This window comes from Gymnodraco acuticeps, unplaced genomic scaffold, assembly GCF_902827175.1.
Source record: "Gymnodraco acuticeps unplaced genomic scaffold, fGymAcu1.1, whole genome shotgun sequence".
Classification (NCBI taxonomy): domain Eukaryota; kingdom Metazoa; phylum Chordata; class Actinopteri; order Perciformes; family Bathydraconidae; genus Gymnodraco; species Gymnodraco acuticeps.
The window spans coordinates 36,935-61,822 of NW_022990081.1; the positions used below are offsets into that span (position 1 = coordinate 36,935).

Below are 24,888 nucleotides of genomic sequence, written 5' to 3' on the forward strand. Positions count from 1 at the left end.
ATTATCTCGGCAAAGGAGAAGTGCTCACTATCACAGATTTCTTCAGATTTGTGAACAATATTTGAGAGAAATGGTTATTTTGTGTTTATAGAAAATGTTTTAGATCTTTGAGTTCATCTCATGAGAAATGGGAGCAAAAACAAAAGTGTTGCGTTTATATTTTTGTTCAGTGTACTTTACAGAGACGCTGGATGAGAAACCAATGTGAGTTTAAATCTATTCTAGTAGACCTCAACAATGGAATTATGATCAGTAGAAATGGCCACGACCTGGGACCTTTAACGGTTTACCAAAAAGGCCAAAACAAGACCGAAGTAGGAAAAGGGAATACAATAACAAAGAGAGATGCAAAATGTCTGCCAAAGCGTAAAGCAACCAAAAAGAGACCGGATATAACCATAAAGACACAAAGTCTAATAGGAGATGCAAAATGACCAAAAAGAAATGCAAAAGTACTAAAAAGGAACAAAACAATGAACAAAACACCAAAAATGAAAGAGAAATTGACCAGAAAAGGATGCAGAATGTCTACAGTGCAAAACATCCAGAAGGAGCCAGGATTAGAACACAGTAAAACACATGAGTCCAAAAGAGTCCAAAAGAACTTCAACACAAAGTGACGCCCGAGGGTAGAACGAATACAAACCTGTCTTGAGGTTGGATATCGTCACTAAGCCAAGCTGCTGGAACTTTAAATCTTTATTTTGGAGAAGCACCGACAGGTACTCCAACATGGCGACGTAGTGAGGCTTCAGCAGCTGGAGCGTCTCTCCTGGATGAAGAGTATGAAGACACCGTTTCATAAACCAATCTGTTTACTTCTATCAGGTCGTCATACTTTCACAGAACATTACCTGTCATTTCCAGTCTGCTGATGACGGCCGCACTGTTGTACGATAACTGAGGGTTTTGTGATCGTCCCGATAACTTCACAAGTCTGGAAACGTGCTCTGATGTTATCATGACCGACAACTCCGACTGAAGTGGATCTGAAGAAGAAAGTGAAGGATTATGGCTGATTACAAAACAGATAAAGGATGTCTTTGGGTTTGATCCCACATAGAAAGAGCTAAACAGACCAATACTAGTTTGAGTCCAGGTCCCTCACGTTGTGTCATGAGGTTTTGCAAGCATGACGTCAGATGTATTAAAGTGTCATCAGTCAGAGACGGAGACAGAAGAGCGCCGAGGAGTCCTGACAAACAGCGAGCCTCCATCACAGCCTGGATAACAAAGACGGATTATACTCAGGCGCGTTGTGTATTTTTACTGCAGGCGTTAAATCATGAGTTTTACCTGCTGACCCTCGCTGCAGCTGCTCAGGTCAGTGATGATCCTGCAGCTGTGTGTGATGATGACGGAGCTGCATGTGGGATGAAGAAGCAGCTGACCCACTTCCTCCAGCAGACCCTCGCTCACCAGGACGGCCTGCAATCAAACCAGGGAGATGTTATCAAAACTGGGATAAAAACAGAGCAGCAAATGATGGTTTTGATTGGACATCGACTGATTACTAGTTCAAGGTCATGAAAAAGGAAGGAATGTCCGGCAAAGAAATATCCTTGTTCTTTGGAATGACCTCTGCTTGAAGCTATTGCTCACAGTTCTTGTTGGTAAGTCACTAAGGGACACAACTCATTAGGAAAACCACATGTCTGGATGCAGAACAGACACTCCGAATGACTACAGCGACTGAAACAAGGCACAAGACAACACAAATGATAGGAAACACAAATGTCTACAAAAAGATTCAGAATGGCCGAAAAAATATGCAAAAACTAGATCAAAGAACAAACGAAAGAGAATATGATTCTAAGAGGACGATGTTCTACAAAGATATGCAACATTTAAAAAGTCCAAGAGAAACAAAACGACTGCAAAGAGATGCAGAACCACCGAAATGAGACACAACAACGAGAAGTCACAAAGAGGCGAAAAATGTCTATTAACACAACCAAAAAAGACAAAGTCTAAAAAGAGACAGAATGACCAAAAAGAGAGAAACAACAGAAAAGACAGAATATGACAAACAAGAGACACTAAACCGCCACAAGGGGTCGCCAAACATCGACAAAGACATCATATAAACGTCTTGAATCTGTGGCCCTTGTTAGGTAGGAGGCGTTCACGTCTGAAGCCCATTGTGTCGTTATTAATCCATGTGTAGAGGCCAAGCGGCAAACTCTGGGGAACAGCCGGGACGCCAATACGGAAGTGCCACACACTGCAGTTCATACATGGGCCACTAGGGACTGGCTGCAGAAAGGAGCCATTTCCATAGATCCCCATGTTAAAATGCCCAACTTTACAGCAGAAAAAAACATGTTTCTACCCATGGATGCAATAAATATTATTATCGATATAGTTAGATTCCACCTTCATGATTATGAATCTGTGAGTGAATTGTTTTCTAACACGACCCTTTTATTTATATTAGCTCTTAAAGTGTTTGCATAAATTAGGGTGTGGTCACTTTGATGGACACGTACATGCCTCACTGTCAGCTAACAGCAACTTGTCCACTCTGCTAGGCTACAACCATAGAGGCTACAACGTTAGTTAGTCATAGTACTGTACTTGACCCTTTAGCTTTAGCCGTGTTCGTGGTGATTGTGCTTTTTAGGGAATATTGTTACAAATACCAGACAATTAAAATGTTGTGCTGTGCGCTTGAATGTACTAACAGAACTTCCAAGAAGTCTAAAATGATAATATTATACATGTTAACCCCGTTCACAGGTGTTTGTGTGCTTGGTAGCTTAGCTTGTTACTTATTAGCCAGCTAAGGACGTAACACTTTATGCATACATATACATTTTAGTTTATGATTCAGCCTTGGGTAAGACTTTTATAGTCTATGGCTATGATGCCCATAATGCTAAACGGGAGCAAATGTTTATAGGGGACCCAATTATCCCAGTGGTGGCCGCTGGAGCTAACGGAGCCGCAGGGGGCTATCTCCAGCCGGCGTCCCGGAGCTAGCCCCCTGCGGCTCCGTTAGGTCCGGGCGGTGGAGTCCGTCTTTTCTCAACGTGTGAATGACAAGCATTAAGAATAACAAAATAGAGCTAATTCTCTTGCAGATTGTCTCATTTGATTATGAAGGTAACGTTTATATAGGGGAACTACACTGTTAGCAGTAACTTGGTATGCATGTTAGCTTAGCTTCTTAGCCTGAGCTAGCTCTGTTTACTTCCAGTTCGGAGGCAGCAGGTCCCGCCTCGGCTCCGCCTCTTTGCCCTTATTTGGAGAAGGCGGGATTAGACTCTGACGTCACTGTCGAGCCGTTAGTGGCCGACTCCGCCTACTAAGGGCTTCACGGCAACTCTGCAGAATCCTATGGGTGACGTCACGGACACTATGTCCATTTATATATACAGTCTATGGTCGTAACCACATGCGTGTGTAGAGGCCAAGCCAACGCTTTCAGCCTCTGAGGATCCGCTATGTTGCGCAATTGACACAAAGTTTGCTGCTGAATAAAAGTCTGAAACAAAGTTTCCAGTTCGATACAGTCCATGCATTTCCTTTCACTGGTTTCCATTTAACTTGCTTCTTTCTCTCATTCACCGTACACGATATTACGGTTCATACAATACCTTTTCCATGTTTGTAATTCCATGTGTGTGTGTGGTCCGCGTGTGTGTGAGTTCTCAGTGTGTGTGTGTGTTCTCCGTGTGTGTGTGTGTGTGTGTGTGCGCTCCGTGTGTGGTCAAAAACTGTATGGCCTTCCGGCGGAACCTCTAACCACAAACATAGGTTCGTACCTTTATAGTGACCGTGTTAATTGGCTCCGACACCATGATCTAACCACTAATGTTTAACAATGAATATTATAATGATCCCGCTGTGGAGGAAACCTCACTTTGTTCGGTGTGTGTGAAGTCAGCGCAGACAGCAGTGTGACGGCCGACTCTCTCCACTCAGCAGAGGATGTCTTCAGCAGGGGCTGCAGAGGCAACACACAGTCCAGCTCCATCAGCTGCTCCTGGATCAGATCTACACACAACAACACACAGTCCAGCTCCATCAGCTGCTCCTGGATCAGATCTACACACAACAACACACAGTCCAGCTCCATCAGCTGCTCCTGGATCAGATCTACATCCAACAACACACAGTCCAGCTCCATCAGCTGCTCCTGGATCAGATCTACGCACAACACACAGTCCGGATCCATCAGCTGCTCCTGGATCAGATCTACACACAACAACACACAGTCCAGCTCCATCACATAGCCTTCAAGCGAGCCTCCAAATGGGCGCCACATCACGGCTACGGCGTGCGGTGAAGACTCACAATTGGCTCAGATGTCTGGAGGGCTGCCTCGTTATCAGAGAGGAGTTGAGGGCTCTAACATTAACGGCCATCTGAAGTTTGGTGGTGTTTGGACCATTTACCATTGAGTTACGTCGACATCGTGCTTCATGGCGAGTTCGTCTTTCCGTGGCAATATGATGAGATGATCAGATTTGACGTAGAGCTGTTCAGGGCCGGAGCGTTAACTATCATGTGACGTTTGGACTATGTACTTTTGACTTGTGACAACATCGGGTTTTATTGTTGTTTATTGTTTTGTTTAGTTTGTACTGTTTCTGTTTTTATAATGATTATTGCGAGTTTGTGTTTCCATGGCAACACCATAAGTCTAAACCAAACTATTTCAGTGACATCACTTATGACATCCTGACACACTGAAGCGATGACATCATTGGCTTTGATGAATGTTCCGTCACAGAAGATCAAAGAGATCTGTGATGTCATGATGATGTCACAGAAGATCAAAGAGATCTGTGATGTCATGATGATGTCACAGGAGATCAAAGAGATCTGTGATGTCATGATGATGTCACAGGAGTCTGAAGGAAGACTGCAAGGGCTGTGATGTGCATTCACTCCACACTCTTCACTCCAGAGCTGTAAGTGGTGACACGCATTCAGACCACCTTCGCAGACTTCTACACAGAACACTTCTTCCAAAGAGAAATATATTATTCTACCTACGCACAACACAAGTCTACAGACGGTGCCATGGATAGAAGAAGCCACCAGAACAACAGGGGAAACCCCAGGCCATTCGACCATGGAGCTGAAGCGGATCGAGCTTACAGGCAGGTCCACTGCAGAAACGGCCAGATAAACGGCCTGGAGGAGTATCGTGGGGCATTTCAGGAGGAGAGGACGACATTTTGCCACAGTATGCGCAAACAAAAAGACAAGGTCAAACGTCTCGAGGAGCTCCTGAGCTACAGGGACTCAGGGCTCCACAAAGAGAACAAAAGGCTGGTTGACACCATCATGGAGCATGAGGCAGAAATCTCACGTCTGAATGGGAATATTGAAAATGCAGAATGCCAACACAAGAGGCAGCTGGACCAAATTGTGGCAAGGCATGAGGCAGAGAAAGGAAATGTCTCGGACGAGAAGGACCAGGCGACATCTGACAGCGAGAACAATGATGTTCCCCTGCAGTGTGACCCAGAGATCATCAAACTGAGGATGAGGAAAGGGGAGACCATGAAAGAGCTGATAAGAAAAGGGGAAGAACTCCTTGAGTGTGTGACCATCTTGGAGGATAGAAACAGCGGTCTGGAGGAGAAGATGGAAGCTGCAGAGCTTCAACACAAAGAGCAGCTGGAAGACACAGTGGCATGGTATGAGACACAGAAACAGAAGCTCTCAGACCAACACAGCGAGGCCAACCTGGTGACTTTAAACCTGCTGCAGAGAAGAGAGGAACAACTCCTTCAATGCGAGGAAAAGGTCACCAAGAGCCTGGCCGAAAAGACTCTCACCTGGGAGAGTGAGAAGCAAGAGATGGTGATGAAGTTGAAAGAGGTGGAGAAGAAGAACAATTACCAGGCCAGTAGAAACAAGACCTTGGAGACGGAATTCCTACAGATGGAGGCCCAGTTGAAAAGGCAAGAGGAAGAGTTCTCTAAAGACCTGGCCGATAAGAGTCACACCTGGGAGACTGAGAAGCAACAGATGGAGACAACACTAAATGAGGTGACTCAGGAAAAGAACGACATGGCCAAGGTAACCCTGACCTTGGAGACTGAGTTCAAACAGGTGGAGGCTAAATTAAAGCAGGTGGAAAAGGAGAAAGATCGCCTGGCCGAGAATAACCTGGGCTGGGAGACGGACGTCAAACAGCTGAAAGAACAGATGAGAGAGCAGGAGGAGAAGTTCTCCAAAGACCTGGCTGAAAAACAGCTGAACTGGGAGCAGTTTGTCCAAAGCAAGGAGACGGATGTCAAGCAGTTGGAAAACCAATTGGAAGAGCAGAAGAAGAAGCTCTCCAAAGACCTGGCCCAGAAACACCAGAGCATGGAGACCAAGCTTCATCTGACGGAGACACAACTGAAACAGGTGGAGGAGCAGAGGGACGACCTGGCTCATAGAAGACTGAGCTGGGCAACGACTGAGAAAAAGATGGAGGAGGAAAAGAAACTTCTGGAAGACCTCTGTCTTCACATGAAGAATAAGAGCAGAGGTTTCTTCTCTCACAGAAGGGGGGAGACTGAGGATAGAGACGTTGCCTTGCAGAAAATGATAAGCAAGATGCAAGAGAAGGAGATGAGGAAGAAAGCCAAAGGCACGAGAAACACCTCCTCAGAGAAGATGGAGAAAGCTTCTGGTGATTCAGCTCCAGCTGGACAACAGTAACTCCCTGCCTCCATTTCCCTCACCTCCTTCCTCACCCCCTCCTTCACTTTTTGCTCAGATAGGGTTTTCTCCTGGAGCTCAGGTTTTCCAGAAATCCATATTAATAAGGATTAAAAAAAACACATCAACAATAAGTCCCTCCTCCATTTCCCTCACCTCACTCCACCCTCCAAAGCGTCTTTGAATTCAAGAAAAGCGCTATATAAATGTAATGTATTGTTGGATCTTCCCCCGCATACAGTGTTCCTGAAGTGCAAGTCGAAACAACATTTCAGAAAACACTACAGCATTTCACATTTTACAGAACGGGTATTCCTTTAAGGAGAACACTTGTTGTTTGTGATTGGACAGAGCCAGCCAGAGAAGCACTGCTGTGATTGGATGTTTTTGCTGCCAGTCAAGAAATGACGCTTCGTGATTGGTCAGCACCCGGCCGACAGCACCACGTATTTCCTGTTTGGTACTGGTCAGCTGTTTCTTCACGAATTGTAAACTGAGTTGGAAAGAATGGAAGAAGAGATGGAACGAAGGATATACATACGATGTTCTCCTCGACATGCTGTCAACCCATCACGACATCTACATGTCCCTTAGAACCAGGGGTGTAGTGCTTGTGACTACCTGATTTGCATCTTTGCCCGATTTGCATTGCGCAAGCGCGAGATGGTCCGCCATATTGGACAGCTACATACGGCAACCCAAATAGGACACTTGACAGTGGCGTTTGGCAAAGCAGAAAAAGAAAACTAAAAAAACTTGACAACATTAATCTCAATGATATATATATATAATTCCAAAGCTGGTAAAGACCTTTCAAATTTAGCAATAATTGTAATATAAGAAAACTACTGATCTAACAGAGATGTGTTCTTGAATCAACTTTTTTTTTTTTTAAATGGAAAATCTTTTATGTAATTGTATTTAATTTGAAATAAAATGTTAACATTCATAGTTAATGTAATTACATATAAATTATTAATGCCAAACATTTTTGCATACATTCACAGTAAATATTTCTTCAGTATGATAACTGTCAATAAATCAATTTCTCACTTATTCCAAGAATGTAATCAACCCAATAAAAGTATTTGTTAAATAATAGTGAAGTCACGTTGTAATAACAATAACTCTCTCTCTCGTTCAGATTAATGTTGTCGGGTTTTTTGGAAGAAAAATGTCTGCTTTGCGAAACAAATGTCCTATTTGGGTTGCCGTATGTAGCTGTCTAATATAGCGGACCATCTCGCACTTGCGCAATGCAAATCGGGCAGAGATGCAAATCAGGTAGTCACAGCTGCCGGAGCACCGCTTTACCGGTTGTTAGCATCTGGTTAGCTAGCTATGCTAACGTACATAAGCAGTTGTTTCTACAACAAGGTGGAGGAGAGTCCTCTCCTGTCAGACTGAGAGGATCTTATAACTACAGCTCAGTGAGCTAAAGGACTCTCTGAGTGTTTAGATAGATAACTTTAGTCTAAGCTATCTCAGTGGGTCTCAAACGGTTTGGTCACCATTTATGTAAACAAGTATTTCCAAAGCACACCTTTTTATTATCATTATAAAAAATAAGAGAATAAATAGGTATGAAATAATTCCAACTCATTCTATAGGACAGTAAAACTAAAATACAGTTTAAAAGGGGAGTGATTAGTAAGATATGCTTAAAGAAAAAGTACTTCTGGTTACAGTACTGTTTCACATGGGTGTTGTTGAGAGATGTATCCATAGATTTAGTCCCTAACTTTGCTCTCAAAGTGCACCAGATTGAATTTAACTTCAACTTTTAAAAAATCATCTTCCCGGGGGAGCATGCCCCCGGACCCCCCTAGAGGATGTGAGGTCCACCACCCACTAACAAAAGGGTCACATGGACAGGATTCTAAATACATTTGCACACTTTTGATATAGTAACCTATGTCCATATGTTGCTGTTTTGTTGGTCTAGGTGCGCTCCTGCAATTATAAAAATAGCACTACACCCCTGCTTAGAACCCTGAAAGCGCGGTTTAAAGAGTTAGGACTGAGGACACCTCACTGACTTTATTTATTTGATCCTTTTATGTTTAAAGTGTGCTATATAAATCAAATGTATTATTATTATTAATATTATTATTATTATTATTACTGAGCTGTAGTTATAAGATCCTCTCAGTCTGACAGGAGAGGACTCTCCTCCACCTTGTTGTAGAAACAACTCCTTATGTACGTTGGCATAGCTAGCTAACCAGATGCTAACAACCGGAGCGGCGATCCGGCAGCACTACACCCCTGGTTCTAAGGGACATGTAGATGTCGTGATGGGTTGACAGCATGTCGAGGATAACATCGTATGTATATCCTTCGTTCCATCTCTTCTTCCATTCTTTCCAACTCAGTTTACAATTCGTGAAGAAACAGCTGAACAGTACCAAACAGGAAATACGTGGTGCTGTCGGCCGGGTGCTGACCAATCACGAAGCGTCATTTCTTGACTGGCAGCAAAAACAACCAATCACAGCAGTTCTTCTCTGGCTGGCTCTGTCCAATCACAAACAAGAAGTGTTCTCCCTAAAGGAATACCCTTTCCGTAAAATGTGAAATGTTGAAGTGTTTTGTGAAATGTTGTTTTGACTTGCACTTCAGGGCCACCGTACCCCCCTTCCACTTTTGGGTTTTCTCCTGGAGCTCAGGTTCGCCCGCAACTAATTTTCCTGATACAATTAGGATTAAAATTAGGATTAGAAAGATTTGATTTAAAAATAAAATAAAAATTCAAATCTATTTTTGTACGTGTGTGCCTCACTGTGTAAACATATACAGTATACATGATTTACTGTATCACATTTTGTTACTAAAGTACTTCTATTTATTCATTGTATGTTTAATCAACACTTTCATAAATAAAACAACCCATGGTATGAAATATAAAATTGTGTTTTTATATTTGTCTCACTGTACACATTCAATTCCATTATATATGTTTATATTTTTTAATGTGTTCATACAAGCTGGTCAAATATTCTGGGACTGTAATACTCAGAATGTGTAGGTGAAGAGCGGAACATGTAATTGTATTGACTGAAACATGGTGCCACTCACCTCAATAGAGTCAAATAAAAACTGAAAATGTATATATGCCTTATGTGATGTGCTTTTAATTCAACAACACAAACATTTAAAACCTCACTTAAATAGAAATGCGTAATTATTATCTGCAAAACTTTGGTAAAAAATCCTCGCTGTCAGGGTTTCACTAACAAATAGTTTATTTATCTTGAGAAGTAGGAAGATTTCTAAACCCATTAACGGACACAAGTTAATGAAAACTCACATTTAAAATCACCTAATTATGGTATGATAGGGTTAAGGTTAGGGTTAGTACAAAGTGTACAGTATATCTAAAAGAAGTCACTAAAGCGGTAAGAAAAACGTAACTGAGTAAAAAGTAAAATATTTACCTGTGAGATGAAGTGATTTAGAAAAGTATAAAGATGAATAAGATGGAAATACTTAAGTACTTTTATTTTCTACTTAAGTATATCACTTAGGGAACACTGGAAAATATGATATTATAATATTATGATTAATAGCCAAGGCTCTAGATTACAAAGTGTTTATAATACAGTACATTATTGTATGCGGTCACGGCTGTGGGATTACATACGGTGGGTTTAAAGGGGACATTAAGTCTCTGAGTGCCTCTATTATGGCTACACAGTTTATCAAAGACAATTATGACTGTTTCTGATTTCCATAAACTCTTTGGGGGACATGCCATTCATGTTACAGAGCTTGGACTTCATCATCATTGACACCAAACGTAAAGACTGTTGACACCATTGGTGTCACAGCAATATCGTGTTTCGGCCCCTCAGATTTGGAGATGAGCTGTTCGGGGCCGAAGCATTAACCATCATGTGACGTTTGGGCCGTTTGGAGCCTGTCAGCTGGCGTTAGGAGATAATCACCTTCCATGGAAAGGGATCACATAGCCATCAGGCGAGAGTCAAAATGGGCGCCACTAACTTTTCATCTGCCAGGTCTTGAGATGCTACTGTCAAGATTTGAAGACGATTGGATAAAATCCCTAGGAGGAGTTTGTTGTTAAAGTACGGTGCACTTTTCTGTCCCCAGAGTCAGAACCAAACATGGAGGAGTTCAGTTATTATGCTCCAAATATCTGGAACAAACTCCCAGAAACCTGCAGGTCTGCTGAAACACTGAGTACTTTTAAATCAAGGATGAAGACTTTTCTTTTTGACGCTGCTTATAATTGAACTATTCATATCTTACACTGCACTGTAACTTGTATCCATGTATTTAATATCTGTGTTATTCTATATTAGCTTGTTTTGTTTTTTTGGAGGGCGCTTTGAATTGCCTTGTGTTGAAAGGTGCTTTATAAATAAACTTGCCTTGCTCGAAAAACACTCCACACAACAACACACAGTCCACGCTAAATACACATATTATGGGAAATTAAAAAAGTTACTTTAGTTAAAAAGTACTATCTTCAGTGGTAAAAATGTATTTATATTCATTTTCTCACATCTAGTATAGACACTTTTTGAGTTTGCATCTTCATGGTTACATGCACTTATTGTTATTTAAATGGTAAAAGCATCAGCAAAGTGTAATGGGAACATATGTACCATTCTGTGAGAGAGTCTGAAGGCATCTGCACGCCTGCATCGAGTTCTAAACAACAACAAAACACCATTTATAAACATGTTGCAGTAGCAGGAATATAGGCTTATAATATACTGTATATACATATGATAGTATATCATTTACAGATATACATAAGACTTGCCAATTGTAATCAGGAAGGAGAAACTCAACGTTACCTTTTGCACGGAGGAGGAGGCGAGCGTCAGCAGGGACTTCAACAGGAAGTGACTCCCGATGCTCAGCAGCTTCCGGTGGAGCTCCCGAGCAGAAGAGATGTTGCAGAGGGCGGAGCAGCTGTAGAACTGGACCTCTGAGTCTGAGCCCTGCAGCAGCAGAACCAGAACCGGGAACCCCCCCGCATCACCCAGCAGCCTCCTGGACCAATCTGGAGGAAGAGAGAGAGAGAGGAGCAACAACAGAAAAACACATCTGCTTTTGTTAAATCTGTGAGGATTAAAAGCTCACCTATTATGCAATATCCTCTTCTTCATGTCTCTTCTACATCAACATGTGTCCCCTCTTCTTCATGTCTCTTCTACATCAACATGTGTCCCCTCTTCTTCATGTCTCTTCTACATCACATGTGTCCCCTCTTCTTCATGTCTCTTCTACATCAACATGTGTCCCCTCTTCTTCATGTCTCTTCTACATCAACATGTGTCCCCACTTCTTCATGTCTCTTCTACATCAACATGTGTCCCCTCTTCTTCATGTCTCTTCTACATCAACATGTGTCCCCTCTTCTTCATGTCTCTTCTACATCAACATGTGTCCCCTCTTCTTCATGTCTCTTCTACATCAACATGTGTCCCCTCTTCTTCATGTCTCTTCTACATCAACATGTGTCCCCTCTTCTTCATGTCTCTTCTACATCAACATGTGTCCCCTCTTCTTCATGTCTCTTCTACATCAACATGTGTCCCCTCTTCTTTCATGTCTCTTCTACATCAACATGTGTCCCCTCTTCTTCATGTCTCTTCTACATCAACATGTGTCCCCTCTTCTTCATGTCTCTTCTACATCAACATGTGTCCCCTCTTCTTCATGTCTCTTCTACATCAACATGTGTCCCCTCTTCTTCATGTCTCTTCTACATCAACATGTGTCCCCTCTTCTTCATGTCTCTTCTACATCAACATGTGTCCCCTCTTCTTCATGTCTCTTCTACATCAACATGTGTCCCCTCTTCTTCATGTCTCTTAATGTCCCTCTTCTTCATGTCTCTTCTACATCAACATGTGTCCCCTCATCTTCATGTCTCTTCGACATCAACATGTGTCCCCTCTTCTTCATGTCTCTTCTACATCAACATGTGTCCCCTCTTCTTCATGTCTCTTCTACATCAACATGTGTCCCCTCTTCTTCATGTCTCTTCTACATCAACATGTGTCCCCTCTTCTTCATGTCTCTTCTACATCAACATGTGTCCCCTCTTCTTCATGTCTCCTCTACATCAACATGTGTCCCCTCTTCTTCATGTCTCTTCTACATCAACATGTGTCCCCTCTTCTTCATGTCTCTTCTACATCAACATGTGTCCCCTCTTCTTCATGTCTCTTCTTCATCAACATGTGTCCCCTCTTCTTCATGTCTCTTCTACATCAACATGTGTCCCCTCTTCTTCATGTCTCTTCTACATCAACATGTGTCCCCTCTTCTTCATGTCTCTTCGACATCAACATGTGTCCCCTCTTCTTCATGTCTCTTCTACATCAACATGTGTCCCCTTTTCCTCATGTCTCTTCTACATCAACATGTGTCCCCTCTCCTTCATGTCTCTTCTACATCAACATGTGTCCCCTCTTCTTCATGTCTCTTCTACATCAACATGTGTCCCCTCTTCTTCATGTCTCTTCTACATCAACATGTGTCCCCTCTTCTTCATGTCTCTTCTACATCAACATGTGTCCCCTCTTCTTCATGTCTCTTCTACATCAACATGTGTCCCCTCTTCTTCATGTCTCTTCTACATCAACATGTGTCCCCTCTGTGGAAAGAGACTCTGAAAGTTTCAGGAACAAAGATTCTCTCTCTTTTTGATCCAGTTCTATAAAAACCTGTCTGAAAATGAGCTGATCAGATTTTGGCCACTTTATGATGTCATAACGATGTTTTGTCTTGTGTAACCATTAGCCAATCAGCAACCAAGGTAACCCCCCCCCCCCCCCCACCTTATCACCTGAATCTCCTCCTAGAGCACCATTGAGTTCTTTGTAACCAAATGTCTCTCAGAGGGGCGTGGGGAGGGGCTTCTTATTTTCATCTGAAGTAACAGACAGAGAATCAGCACTTTTGAAACAGAGGGGATTATGGGTAATGCTACAATGATCTGTTTGGTGTTTCAGCCAATCAGAGACAGGCTCTGTATATATCTGAGACCTATAATATATTGATGAAAAACAGTATAATAGGGGACCTTTAAAGGAAGTGACCCACCTGAGTGTGTGAGGAGCAGCAGAGCCCAGGAGGCCACCTGCTGCTCTCGAGGGTCGTAGGATTTGGCTAAAGCCAGCAGAGGCTTCACTCCCTCCAACATGACAGCCTCTCTGTTCGACTCTGCACCAAAAAAAGTGAACTTTATTGTCAATCTTTCAGTTTGTGTGTACAGACAGAGAGATTGAAATACTGCTTCCCACAATAAAGATATCTGTACAAATATGTAACAGCCAGACACCGAGAGAATAATAATTATTAAACAATTTAAAGACCTTAAATCCTTCTGCACCCACCTGAGGAGGCGAGGAGGCAGACGCAGGCGCAGGAGTGGCTCTGAGCGCTGGAGTCTCCGGACCGGATCAGATCCAGGAGTGGAACCAGCATCCCCATCTCAACCACAGAGGCTCTGCACACTGACACCAGAGTTAATGCACGGTTATTATGACCCTATTCATCGGGTCAGTTTAAGATGTGATTGTGGAAAACAATTAGATTTAAAAAAGCAATATTAAAAACATGATTCCATGAGGGGGACATCTCTAAGATGTTGACCAATAACAACAGAGCCAGCCAGCTAACCAATCAGAGACAGACATGTCACAGTAGAGCAGTGGTTCTCAAAGTGGGGGGCGCGCTCCCCCAGGGGGGCGCAGAGGCATGACAGGGGGGGCGCGAGAGACCAGGGGGGGAAATGGTTATTAAAAAAAAAAAAAAAGATAAAAAAATAATAATCATATTTTGAAAATTATTGATTGAAAATAATATAATACAGTACTATTACGTCTGGTTCTCTGTGTTTCATTAAAGCTCGGCTCTGTGTGTGTGTGTGTGTGTGTCTGTGTGTGTGTGTGGAACGAGCCATTTTGTGTGCATGCACTCATAGAGAGAGAGAGAGCGCACCGGTACCGGAGATCGTAGTTGTTAGCTTCTGGTGCTAGCGAGCTACGCTAACGGATATAAGGAGTTTTTTCAACAACAAAGTGGAGGAGAGTCCTCTCCTGTCAGACTGAGAGACTCAGTGAGCTAAAGGACTCTCTCAGTGTTATCTCAGTGGGTCTCAAACGTTTTGGTCACCATTAATGTAAACAATTATTTCCGAGGCACACATTTATATGATCATTATAGTTATACAAAAATAAGAGAATAAATGAAAAACAGGTATGAAATACTATATGACAGTAAAACAAGAATAAAGTTTAAAAGGGGAGTGATTTGTAAAATATCCATAAAGAAATAGTAAATCTGTTTCCAGTTCTGTTTCAAATGGGTGTTGAGAGATGTATCCATAGATCTCTTCATGTTGCTCTCAAAGTGCACCAGATTGATGCTTTTAACTTCAATATTTAAAAATCTTCCCGGAGGAGCTTGCCCCCGGACCCCCTATGTGAGGTCCACACACCACCTATAAAAATAGCACTTTACCCCTGCTTAAACCTATATGCCGTGAGCTGATTATCGAGCCTTCATTGTAACAGTCACTCTGTGTATCTGCGTGGGGAATGTTGCAGTAGAACATTCCTCTGTAGCGACCGGTACATTAATGGGAAACCCTAAATGTTTGAGCCCCCTCTATGAAACGTCAAGCTACCCCACAGCACCCCAAAATAAATCTCTGGCGCCGCCACTGAGCCTGACTATTTGTGTTGGGGGGGCCCGACTTTTTTTTTTCTCCAAAGGGAAAATAAAAAGTTTGAGAACCACTGCAGTAGAGACACTACATACTGATATACACCTGAACATCAGCAGGAGAGGACTCTTTAAAGTAGAGACACTACATACTGATATACACCTGAACATCAGCAGGAGAGGACTCTTTAAAGTAGAGACACTACATACTGATATACACCTGAACATCAGCAGGAGAGGACTCTTTAAAGTAGAGACACTACATACTGATATACACCTGAACATCAGCAGGAGAGGACTCTTTAAAGTAGAGACACTACATACTGATATACACCTGAACATCAGCAGGAGAGGACTCTTTAAAGTAGAGACACTACATACTGATATACACCTGAACATCAGCAGGAGAGGACTCTTTAAAGTAGAGACACTACATACTGATATACACCTGAACATCAGCAGGAGAGGACTCTTTAAAGTAGAGACACTACATACTGATATACACCTGAACATCAGCAGGAGAGGACTCTTTAAAGTAGAGACACTACATACTGATATACACCTGAACATCATCAGGAGAGGACTCTTTAAAGTAGAGACACTACATACTGATATACACCTGAACATCAGCAGGAGAGGACTCTTTAAAGTAGAGACACTACATACTGATATACACCTGAACATCAGCAGGAGAGGACTCTTTAAAGTAGAGACACTACATACTGATATACACCTGAACATCAGCAGGAGAGGACTCTTTAAAGTAGAGACACTACATACTGATATATACCTGAACATCAGCAGGAGAGCACTCTTTAAAGTAGAGACACTACATACTGATATACACCTGAACATCAGCAGGAGAGGACTCTTTAAAGTAGAGACACTACATACTGATATACACCTGAACATCAGCAGGAGAGGACTCTTTAAAGTAGAGACACTACATACTGATATACACCCTGAACATCAGCAGGAGAGGACTCTTTAAAGTAGAGACACTACATACTGATATACACCTGAACATCAGCAGGAGAGGACTCTTTAAAGTAGAGACACTACATACTGATATACACCTGAACATCAGCAGGAGAGGACTCTTTAAAGTAGAGACACTACATACTGATATACACCTGAACATCAGCAGGAGAGGACTCTTTAAAGTAGAGACACTACATACTGATATACACCTGAACATCAGCAGGAGAGGACTCTTTAAAGTAGAGACACTACATACTGATATACACCTGAACATCAGCAGGAGAGGACTCTTTAAAGTAGAGACACTACATACTGATATACACCTGAACATCAGCAGGAGAGGACTCTTTAAAGTAGAGACACTACATACTGATATACACCTGAACATCATCAGGAGAGGACTCTTTAAAGTAGAGACACTACATACTGATATACACCTGAACATCAGCAGGAGAGGACTCTTTAAAGTAGAGACACTACATACTGATATACACCTGAACATCAGCAGGAGAGGACTCTTTAAAGTAGAGACACTACATACTGATATACACCTGAACATCAGCAGGAGAGGACTCTTTAAAGTAGAGACACTACATACTGATATATACCTGAACATCAGCAGGAGAGCACTCTTTAAAGTAGAGACACTACATACTGATATACACCTGAACATCAGCAGGAGAGGACTCTTTAAAGTAGAGACAATACATACTGATATACACCTGAACATCAGCAGGAGAGGACTCTTTAAAGTAGAGACACTACATACTGATATACACCTGAACAACAGCAGGAGAGGACTCTTTAAAGTAGAGACATTACATACTGATATAGACCTGAACATCAGCAGGAGAGGACTCTTTAAAGTAGAGACACTACATACTGATATACACCTGAACATCAGCAGGAGAGGACTCTTTAAAGTAGAGACATTACATACTGATATACACCTGAACATCAGCAGGAGAGGACTCTTTAAAGTAGAGACACTACATACTGATATACACCTGAACATCAGCAGGAGAGGACTCTTTAAAGTAGAGACACTACATACTGATATACACCTGAACATCAGCAGGAGAGGACTCTTTAAAGTAGAGACACTACATACTGATATACACCTGGACATCAGCAGGAGAGGACTCTTTAAAGTAGAGACACTACATACTGATATACACCTGAACATCAGCAGGAGAGGACTCTTTAAAGTAGAGACACTACATACTGATATACACCTGAACATCAGCAGGAGAGGACTCTTTAAAGTAGAGACACTACATACTGATATACACCTGGACATCAGCAGGAGAGGACTCTTTAAAGGAGAGACACTACATACTGATATACACCTGAACATCAGCAGGAGAGGACTCTTTAAAGTAGAGACACTACATACTGATATACACCTGGACATCAGCAGGAGAGGACTCTTTAAAGTAGAGACACTACATACTGATATACACCTGGACATCAGCAGGAGAGGACTCTTTAAAGTAGAGACACATACTGATATACACCTGCACATCAGCAGGAGAGGACTCTTTAAAGTAGAGACACTACATACTGATATACACCTGAACATCAGCAGGAGAGGACTCTTTAAAGTAGAGACACTACATACCGATATACACCTGAACATCAGCAGGAGAGGACTCTTTAAAGTAGAGACACTACATGCTGATATACACCTGAACATCAGCAGGAGAGGACTCTTTCAAGTAGAGAGGACTTTTTAAAACACCTTGTGATTTCGTATCTCTCACCGTTGTTCTTCACTAACAGATTGACTAAAGACAGAGAGATGGTCTTCTGAACATCCAGGTCAGATGATAGCAGTAAGTTCATGACCGGCTCCAACAATGCGTCTGGGAGAGGAGAGTTCACTGAAACACACAGAGCAGGAAACACTGGTTATTGTGGGTGAAGAAGCAGCGCTTTGGGATAGTAGTGCTGTGAATAACGGCACTTAAGCCACACATGCAGGGAATTATCTGCCAACCCTAGAAAGAAAATTACAGTTGATCATTTGCATAATAACCGCGCTGTCCGTTAGAGCTTATCTCTACAGACGAGAGCGAACACACGTCTCATTACCTGCTCCACTTATCTGTAAACCATTGCTATAAAGAAGAAGATAGTGAAGCAACATACACATCTGTTTGGATTCTTTACTCACAGTGATGACTGAGCTGTAGATAAAACATGGCCGCTGTCTTCTGCAGCTCAATGTCCTCTGAAGCTGAGAGTCGGCTCAGAGTCTGAAGACTTTCCTCTTCATGGAGCTGAAGTTCCTCATCTGTAGGAAGAGAGGAGGGACAAGTACTCAGATCTAGTACTTGAGTAAAAGTAGAAGTACTCAGATCTAGTACTTGAGTAAAAGTAGAAGTACTCAGATCTGGTACTTGAGTAAAAGTAGAAGTACTCAGATCTAGTACTTGAGTAAAAGTAGAAGTACTCAGATCTAGTACTTGAGTAAAAGTAGAAGTACTCAGATCTAGTACTTGAGTAAAAGTAGAAGTACTCAGATCTAGTACTTGAGTAAAAGTAGAAGTACTTAGATCTAGTACTTGAGTAAAAGTAGAAGTACTCAGATCTAGTACTTGAGTAAAAGTAGAAGTACTCAGATCTGGTACTTGAGTAAAAGTAGAAGTACTCAGATCTAGTACTTGAGTAAAAGTAGAAGTACTCAGATCTAGTACTTGAGTAAAAGTAGAAGTACTCAGATCTAGTACTTGAGTAAAAGTAGAAGTACTCAGATCTGGTACTTGAGTAAAAGTAGAAGTACTCAGATCTAGTACTTGAGTAAAAGTAGAAGTACTCAGATCTGGTACTTGAGTAAAAGTAGAAGAACTCAGATCTTGTTCTTGAGTAAAAGTAGAAGTACTCAGATCTAGTACTTGAGTAAAAGTAGAAGTACTCAGATCTGGTACTTGAGTAAAAGTAGAAGAACTCAGATCTTGTTCTTGAGTAAAAGTAGAAGTACTCAGATCTAGTACTTGAGTTAAAGTAGAAGTACTCAGCTCAGATCTAGTACTTGAGTTAAAGTAGAAGTACTCAGATCTAGTACTTGAGTAAAAGTAGAAGAACTCAGATCTTGTTCTTGAGTAAAAGTAGAAGTACTCAGATCTGGTACTTGAGTAAAAGTAGAAGTACTCAGATCTAGTACTTGAGTAAAAGTAGAAGTACTTAGATCTAGTACTTGAGTAAAAGTAGAAGTACTCAGATCTAGTACTTGAGTAAAAGTAGAAGTACTCAGATCTGGTACTTGAGTAAAAGTAGAAGTACTCAGATCTAGTACTTGAGTAAAAGTAGAAGTACTCAGATCTAGTACTTGAGTACAAGTAGAAGTACTCAGATCTAGTACTTGAGTAAAAGTAGAAGTACTCAGATCTAGTACTTGAGTAAAAGTAGAAGTACTTAGATCTAGTACTTGAGTAAAAGTAGAAGTACTCAGATCTAGTACTTGAGTAAAAGTAGAAGTACTCAGATCTGGTACTTGAGTAAAAGTAGAAGTACTCAGATCTAGTACTTGAGTAAAAGTAGAAGTACTCAGATCTGGTACTTGAGTAAAAGTAGAAGTACTCAGATCTAGTACTTGAGTAAAAGTAGAAGTCCTCAGATCTGGTACTTGAGTAAAAGTAGAAGTACCCAGATCTGGTACTTGAGTAAAAGTAGAAGTACTCAGATCTAGTACTTGAATAAAAGTAGAAGTACTCAGATCTGGTACTTGAGTAAAAGTAGAAGTACTCAGATCTAGTACTTGAATAAAAGTAGAAGTACTCAGATCTAGTACTTGAGTAAAAGTAGAAGAACTCAGATCTTGTTCTTGAGTAAAAGTAGAAGTACCAGAGTGTACTGTAGGGAATACTCGGTTACAGTAAAAGTCCTGCATTCAAAATGTTCCTCAACCAGAAAAGTATTATCATCAAAATATAGTTAAAGTAGCGACAGTAAAAGTAGTCATTGTGCAGATTGGTCCATTTCAGAATAATGATATGTGTTATAATGATTGATCATTAAAGTGTTATCAAAGCTGGATTTTAGTATGTTAGATAACTATAGTGTTTTCTGACTTTTGTATATTTTTACATTGTTCTCTATCTTTCTATCGTGTGTGTATTTAGTGTGCAATGCCTGTTTACATGCTATAACAAAGAAAACGTTCCCAATATTTGGATTTAAAAAAGTATATCTGATCTAATATCAAGTATCTACAGTAAATGCTCTTGGGGACATTGCAGCACTAAAGGCGTGTTTGTCGTCCAGAACAAAGACAATCCACAAGTGTTCTTACCGTTCAGAGAGAGACTCCTCTTCCTCCTCTTCCTCCTCAGGTAACTGCTCTCAGGTGAGACACTGAAGCACGTGCACTCACACAGCTCCCTGAAGATGGGTTTTATTTTCCGCTCAAACTCTCTGCAGACTTTCCTCAGATGGAAGTTGAATTCTTCCAGAAGTCTGGAGCAATCCTCACAGAAACCCGAAGCCATGACCGTTTCTCCTGCAGAGAAGAAAGAAGGCACCTGTGCCGCGTGACGCAGAGCTGCAGGGAGACACGCCCACTGTGACGTCAGGTTTCAAAATACATATATGAACCATAGACTGTATATATAAATGGACGTAGGATCCGTTACGTCACCCATATGATTCTGCAGAGTTGCCGAGAAGCCCTTAGTAGGCGGAGTCGGCCACTAACGGCTCAACAGTGACGTTAGAGTTCAACTCCCGCCTTCTCCAAATAAGGGTAAAGAGGCGGGACCTGCTGCCACCGAGCTGAAAGTTCCAGAGCTAGCTGAAGCTACCAAGCTAAGCTAACATGCTCCCCATCTGCACACTGCCGTCGCATTTTACGTTTCTAAGGTAAGCGGACATGAAACTCTAAATAATAATCTAAGTTATTGAGTTTTAATATAATGCTTCAGAATCTTAAAACCCCTTAACGTTTGTATGCAATTGTGCTAAATTCAACACTGGAATCAAGCAAATATTAATATGTTTGCATGACATTAGTTATTTATATTTTGATATCACTTAACTATACGTTTAATACATTTAAGTCAAGCTAAGGTACATGTGATGGTAGCTAGTTAGTGCTCTTACCTGTGAGGCCTCCTCCAAACAGCATAATAACCAGACTATATCATTAAAACTAAGTACCAATTCTAGATCCTTGACTTTAGACAAACAATTCAAAAGACAAAATGTATTTAAAGACCAATCTTTATTTGAATGTGCCTCTTAACCTGAGATATTAGTTATACAGTAATAGTATTGACAATCTAAAAAAACTGAGCAACTCAACAGTCAACTTTATGTTTCTTATTGTCTAAAGCATTTATTATTTTCATTTTCCCAATCTCATATTCAGTGTGGACGGATTGAGACAGTCTGGTGTCCAGAGAGCAGGAGAGACTTCAGGGAGAAACCTCCGTGTGATGGACGTCCTGTCTGTTGGTTTGGAGAGGACTGAGGGTCTTTCCTCTGCGAGGAGGACCAGGCCTGATGGAGGAGCCCATGCTGGGCAAAGCTGATACCAACTGCACAGGCCTAGTCGGTCACTTTATTTGACTAAATGTGTTTAATACATTTAATAGGTTTACACCTTCTGTCCATATGTGCTTTTTATTTAAAACATTTGATTAACTTTTGGTTCACATTTCAATAAATTGTATTTGTATTTGCTCTCCTTTTGTCCATTATTCTTACTGAAAATGTTAGATTACACATTCACATCTGACTGAAGATTGGCCCCATTTATTTGTGACGTTGCAAAACAAGGTACATGTTGTGAAGCTCATAAAGTGAGGCAAATAGAAATAATCAGCTGATGGAGTGTAGATGTGGAAATAGCTGCATTCGATCAGCTGACTGTGTTTTAACAATAAAAGTAGTTAGTGAATGTCCTGTACTGGTCTTAAAATCTCATAACATCAGCTTTTAATGTTCCTCTTGGATGTTCTTCTTGACCCTCAGAGAAGGAGAACATGTCGTGTCTTTCAGGCATGTCCTTTCCTAACAAAAATGACAGGAAACATAAAACATATTATTGCAGGACAAGTGTGTTATTTATGAAAGCGGTGTGTTTGTGTGTTTAGGGGCTGTAGATATAATTATTTTGCAATTGTAATGTTGTTTTTTTATTTCAACAGTGAGCTACAAAGACAATCAGATTATGAATGAACAGTATGAAGTTCATCAACATTGAAATATATGTTATTATCAAAATAATATTGAACTGTTATCAAAACGTAGTGCAACTGTAGAAGCTTGCTCTGTTGTCTCACTGAAAGAATAACTTTTACCACGTTTTTTACAGACAATATTGAGAGATAAATAGTAGCAGTTCTCACTATGTGTTAAATATCTTTGCCTTCAATACATTAAATTAGAAAGCTCATATTGCTTGTTATCATCTAAATGTAACTTTTTGCATGGAAAAAACCCTCAACTTATCTGATGTGTAGGTGATCTAGTATTTAGTATTGTTTAATGGAATGTATATCAGTGTATTCAAGTCAATACTTCATTCATTTAAACCAATATCTTTCTTGATTCTTTGTACAGTATGAAAAAAGAGTCTTTGTACCTGTGCTGAAGTTCACTGCTGTGAGGAGTCCAGTTCTGTCTCTCACTCTCTGGTCCAGCCTGTCTGCATCACCTGGACACCTTAAACAAACAGATATATATGTAAAGTACCATGTGCACAAACAATATAACTGATTCTCTTCTGTTGAACATGTTGGATTGTGTATTGTCCGAGTCAGGGTCCTTTTTATTTTACTGTAACTTTGGAAGTTGTGTTACCAATGCTTACTGTTGATTTGATACCCATTTGGTAATGACATTAATAAAAACAACAAGGTTTGGATTCGTTCTTCAGATGACTGTGACGTTAACGTGTAAGCTCAATAATGAACTCCAGCTCAACCAACCATATTGTAATATCCAAGTAATCATCTTGAAATAAGACATTAATAATTGTAATATACACACATCTTATTGTGAGGTTGATTTCACATACACTACTTCGACGTTAACTTGTCTACATACTTGAGCATAGCCAATTTAAATTAACCTTAGATGCATACAGTTCTACCTACATAATAAAATATCTCTAAGTTACAAGGATGTAACCTTATTTTATCAACCTCAAACAGAAGCCGTTTGTTCAACAGTATTATCCCACTTAAACACTTGTCCATTTAGTTTTAACCTTTATATATAGAGTCTATGATTTTAACTTGGAGGCTACGATTACAATCGTTAGCACCGATGTAGCTACCACTAGCCACTAACTAACCCAAGCCTTACCATTCATTACGTAGCTGATTAAAATCATTAACACATAAATAAAGCACTCGAATTTTACTTACAGCAAAACCGCATTCATGCACCGTCTGTTTTAACCGCAGAGCGAGTCACAATAGTCCGATATATAAGCATGAAGAACAAACAACCACGGCCGGCTACAAGTTGTGTTTCCTGGATGAGCTGAGCAGGCAGAGTCCCTGTAGCTAGCTTCACGGAGCAGCTAGCAGAGAGACAAGAAGCTAACAGCGGCAGGCACTTGACAGAGCCGTCACTCAATGTGACCACGCCCTAATTTATGCAAAAACGTTAAGACCTAATATAAATGAAAGGGTCGTGTTAGAAAACAATTCACTCACAGATCCATAATCATGAAGGTGGAATCTAACTATATCGATAATAAAATGTATGGAGCCAGGGGTAGAAACATGTTTTTTTCTGCTGTAAAGTTGGGCATTTTAACATGGGGGTCTATGGAAATTGCTCCTTTCTGGAGCCATCGCCTATCGGCCAATATATGAACTGCAGTGTGTGGCACTTCCGTATTGGCTTTCTGGCTCTACCCCACAGTTTGCCGCTTGATATGAACAAATGAAAAACAGATATTAAAATATAAAATAAAAAGATGTTCGTAGTGATGGGAATTACGGCTTTTTGAAAAGAGCCGGATCTTGTTTTTTTTACCTGGGCGGGGTTAATAGGTTTATCTGCGAAATAATCACCAGGATAATGATTGACTGTTTTGCCAGAAATCTACTTTTACTCACAGAAAATGTATAACTTGCTTAATCTCTCAGCCAGCCAAACTACTACTCAAGCAGCATGCGTTATGCCATCATCTATGGAAAATGTGCATTCAGGAAAGCAAGTTCCTTTAAAGCAGTGGCGGTTCTAGACCAATTTGACTGGGGGGGCCAGGCTGGGGCCAGTTATTTTCTGAGGGGGGCCCAATAAATGCAGGACGAAAAAGACAGTATGAAGTAATTGCGCATAAGAAGACAAAGCAATACAGTTATTGGTATTTGTTTCATTACACATATTTATTTCAGATACTTATAGTTACAGTTTTTACGCTCTAATGCAGGGGTCTCCAACCTTTTTCAGGATGAGAGCTACTTTCAAAATATAAAACAAGTCGTGAGCTGCTTTTATTCCTCTTTTGTTGTTTTTTGCAGTGTATATATTTAGCACATTTTAACATTATTATATTCTTACCTT

The 24,888-nt window shown here is 40.9% G+C and overlaps 2 protein-coding genes across 2 annotated transcripts in view; one reads left to right on the top strand and one right to left on the bottom strand.

The window, feature by feature from the left end:
* Positions 1–24,888, bottom strand: part of LOC117546087 (vacuolar protein 8-like) — a 54,079-nt gene that overhangs the window by 1,667 nt on the left and 27,524 nt on the right. The window contains exons 2-13 of the mRNA XM_034216176.1: positions 20,657–20,905; positions 18,539–18,658; positions 18,126–18,245; positions 14,049–14,168; positions 13,756–13,875; positions 11,496–11,704; positions 11,301–11,346; positions 3,866–3,999; positions 1,297–1,428; positions 1,109–1,223; positions 855–989; positions 647–772 (exon numbers count right to left, since the gene is read on the bottom strand). Coding sequence (XP_034072067.1) covers positions 647–772; positions 855–989; positions 1,109–1,223; positions 1,297–1,428; positions 3,866–3,999; positions 11,301–11,346; positions 11,496–11,704; positions 13,756–13,875; positions 14,049–14,168; positions 18,126–18,245; positions 18,539–18,658; positions 20,657–20,852 — 1,573 coding nt within the window. The 5' untranslated portion in view covers positions 20,853–20,905. The remainder of the gene's footprint in view (positions 1–646; positions 773–854; positions 990–1,108; positions 1,224–1,296; positions 1,429–3,865; positions 4,000–11,300; positions 11,347–11,495; positions 11,705–13,755; positions 13,876–14,048; positions 14,169–18,125; positions 18,246–18,538; positions 18,659–20,656; positions 20,906–24,888) is intronic.
* Positions 4,496–6,936, top strand: LOC117546088 (golgin subfamily A member 6-like protein 22). Its single transcript, XM_034216177.1, has one exon. The coding sequence runs from the start codon at positions 5,032–5,034 to the stop codon at positions 6,667–6,669; it is 1,638 nt and encodes a 545-aa protein (XP_034072068.1). The 5' UTR covers positions 4,496–5,031; the 3' UTR covers positions 6,670–6,936.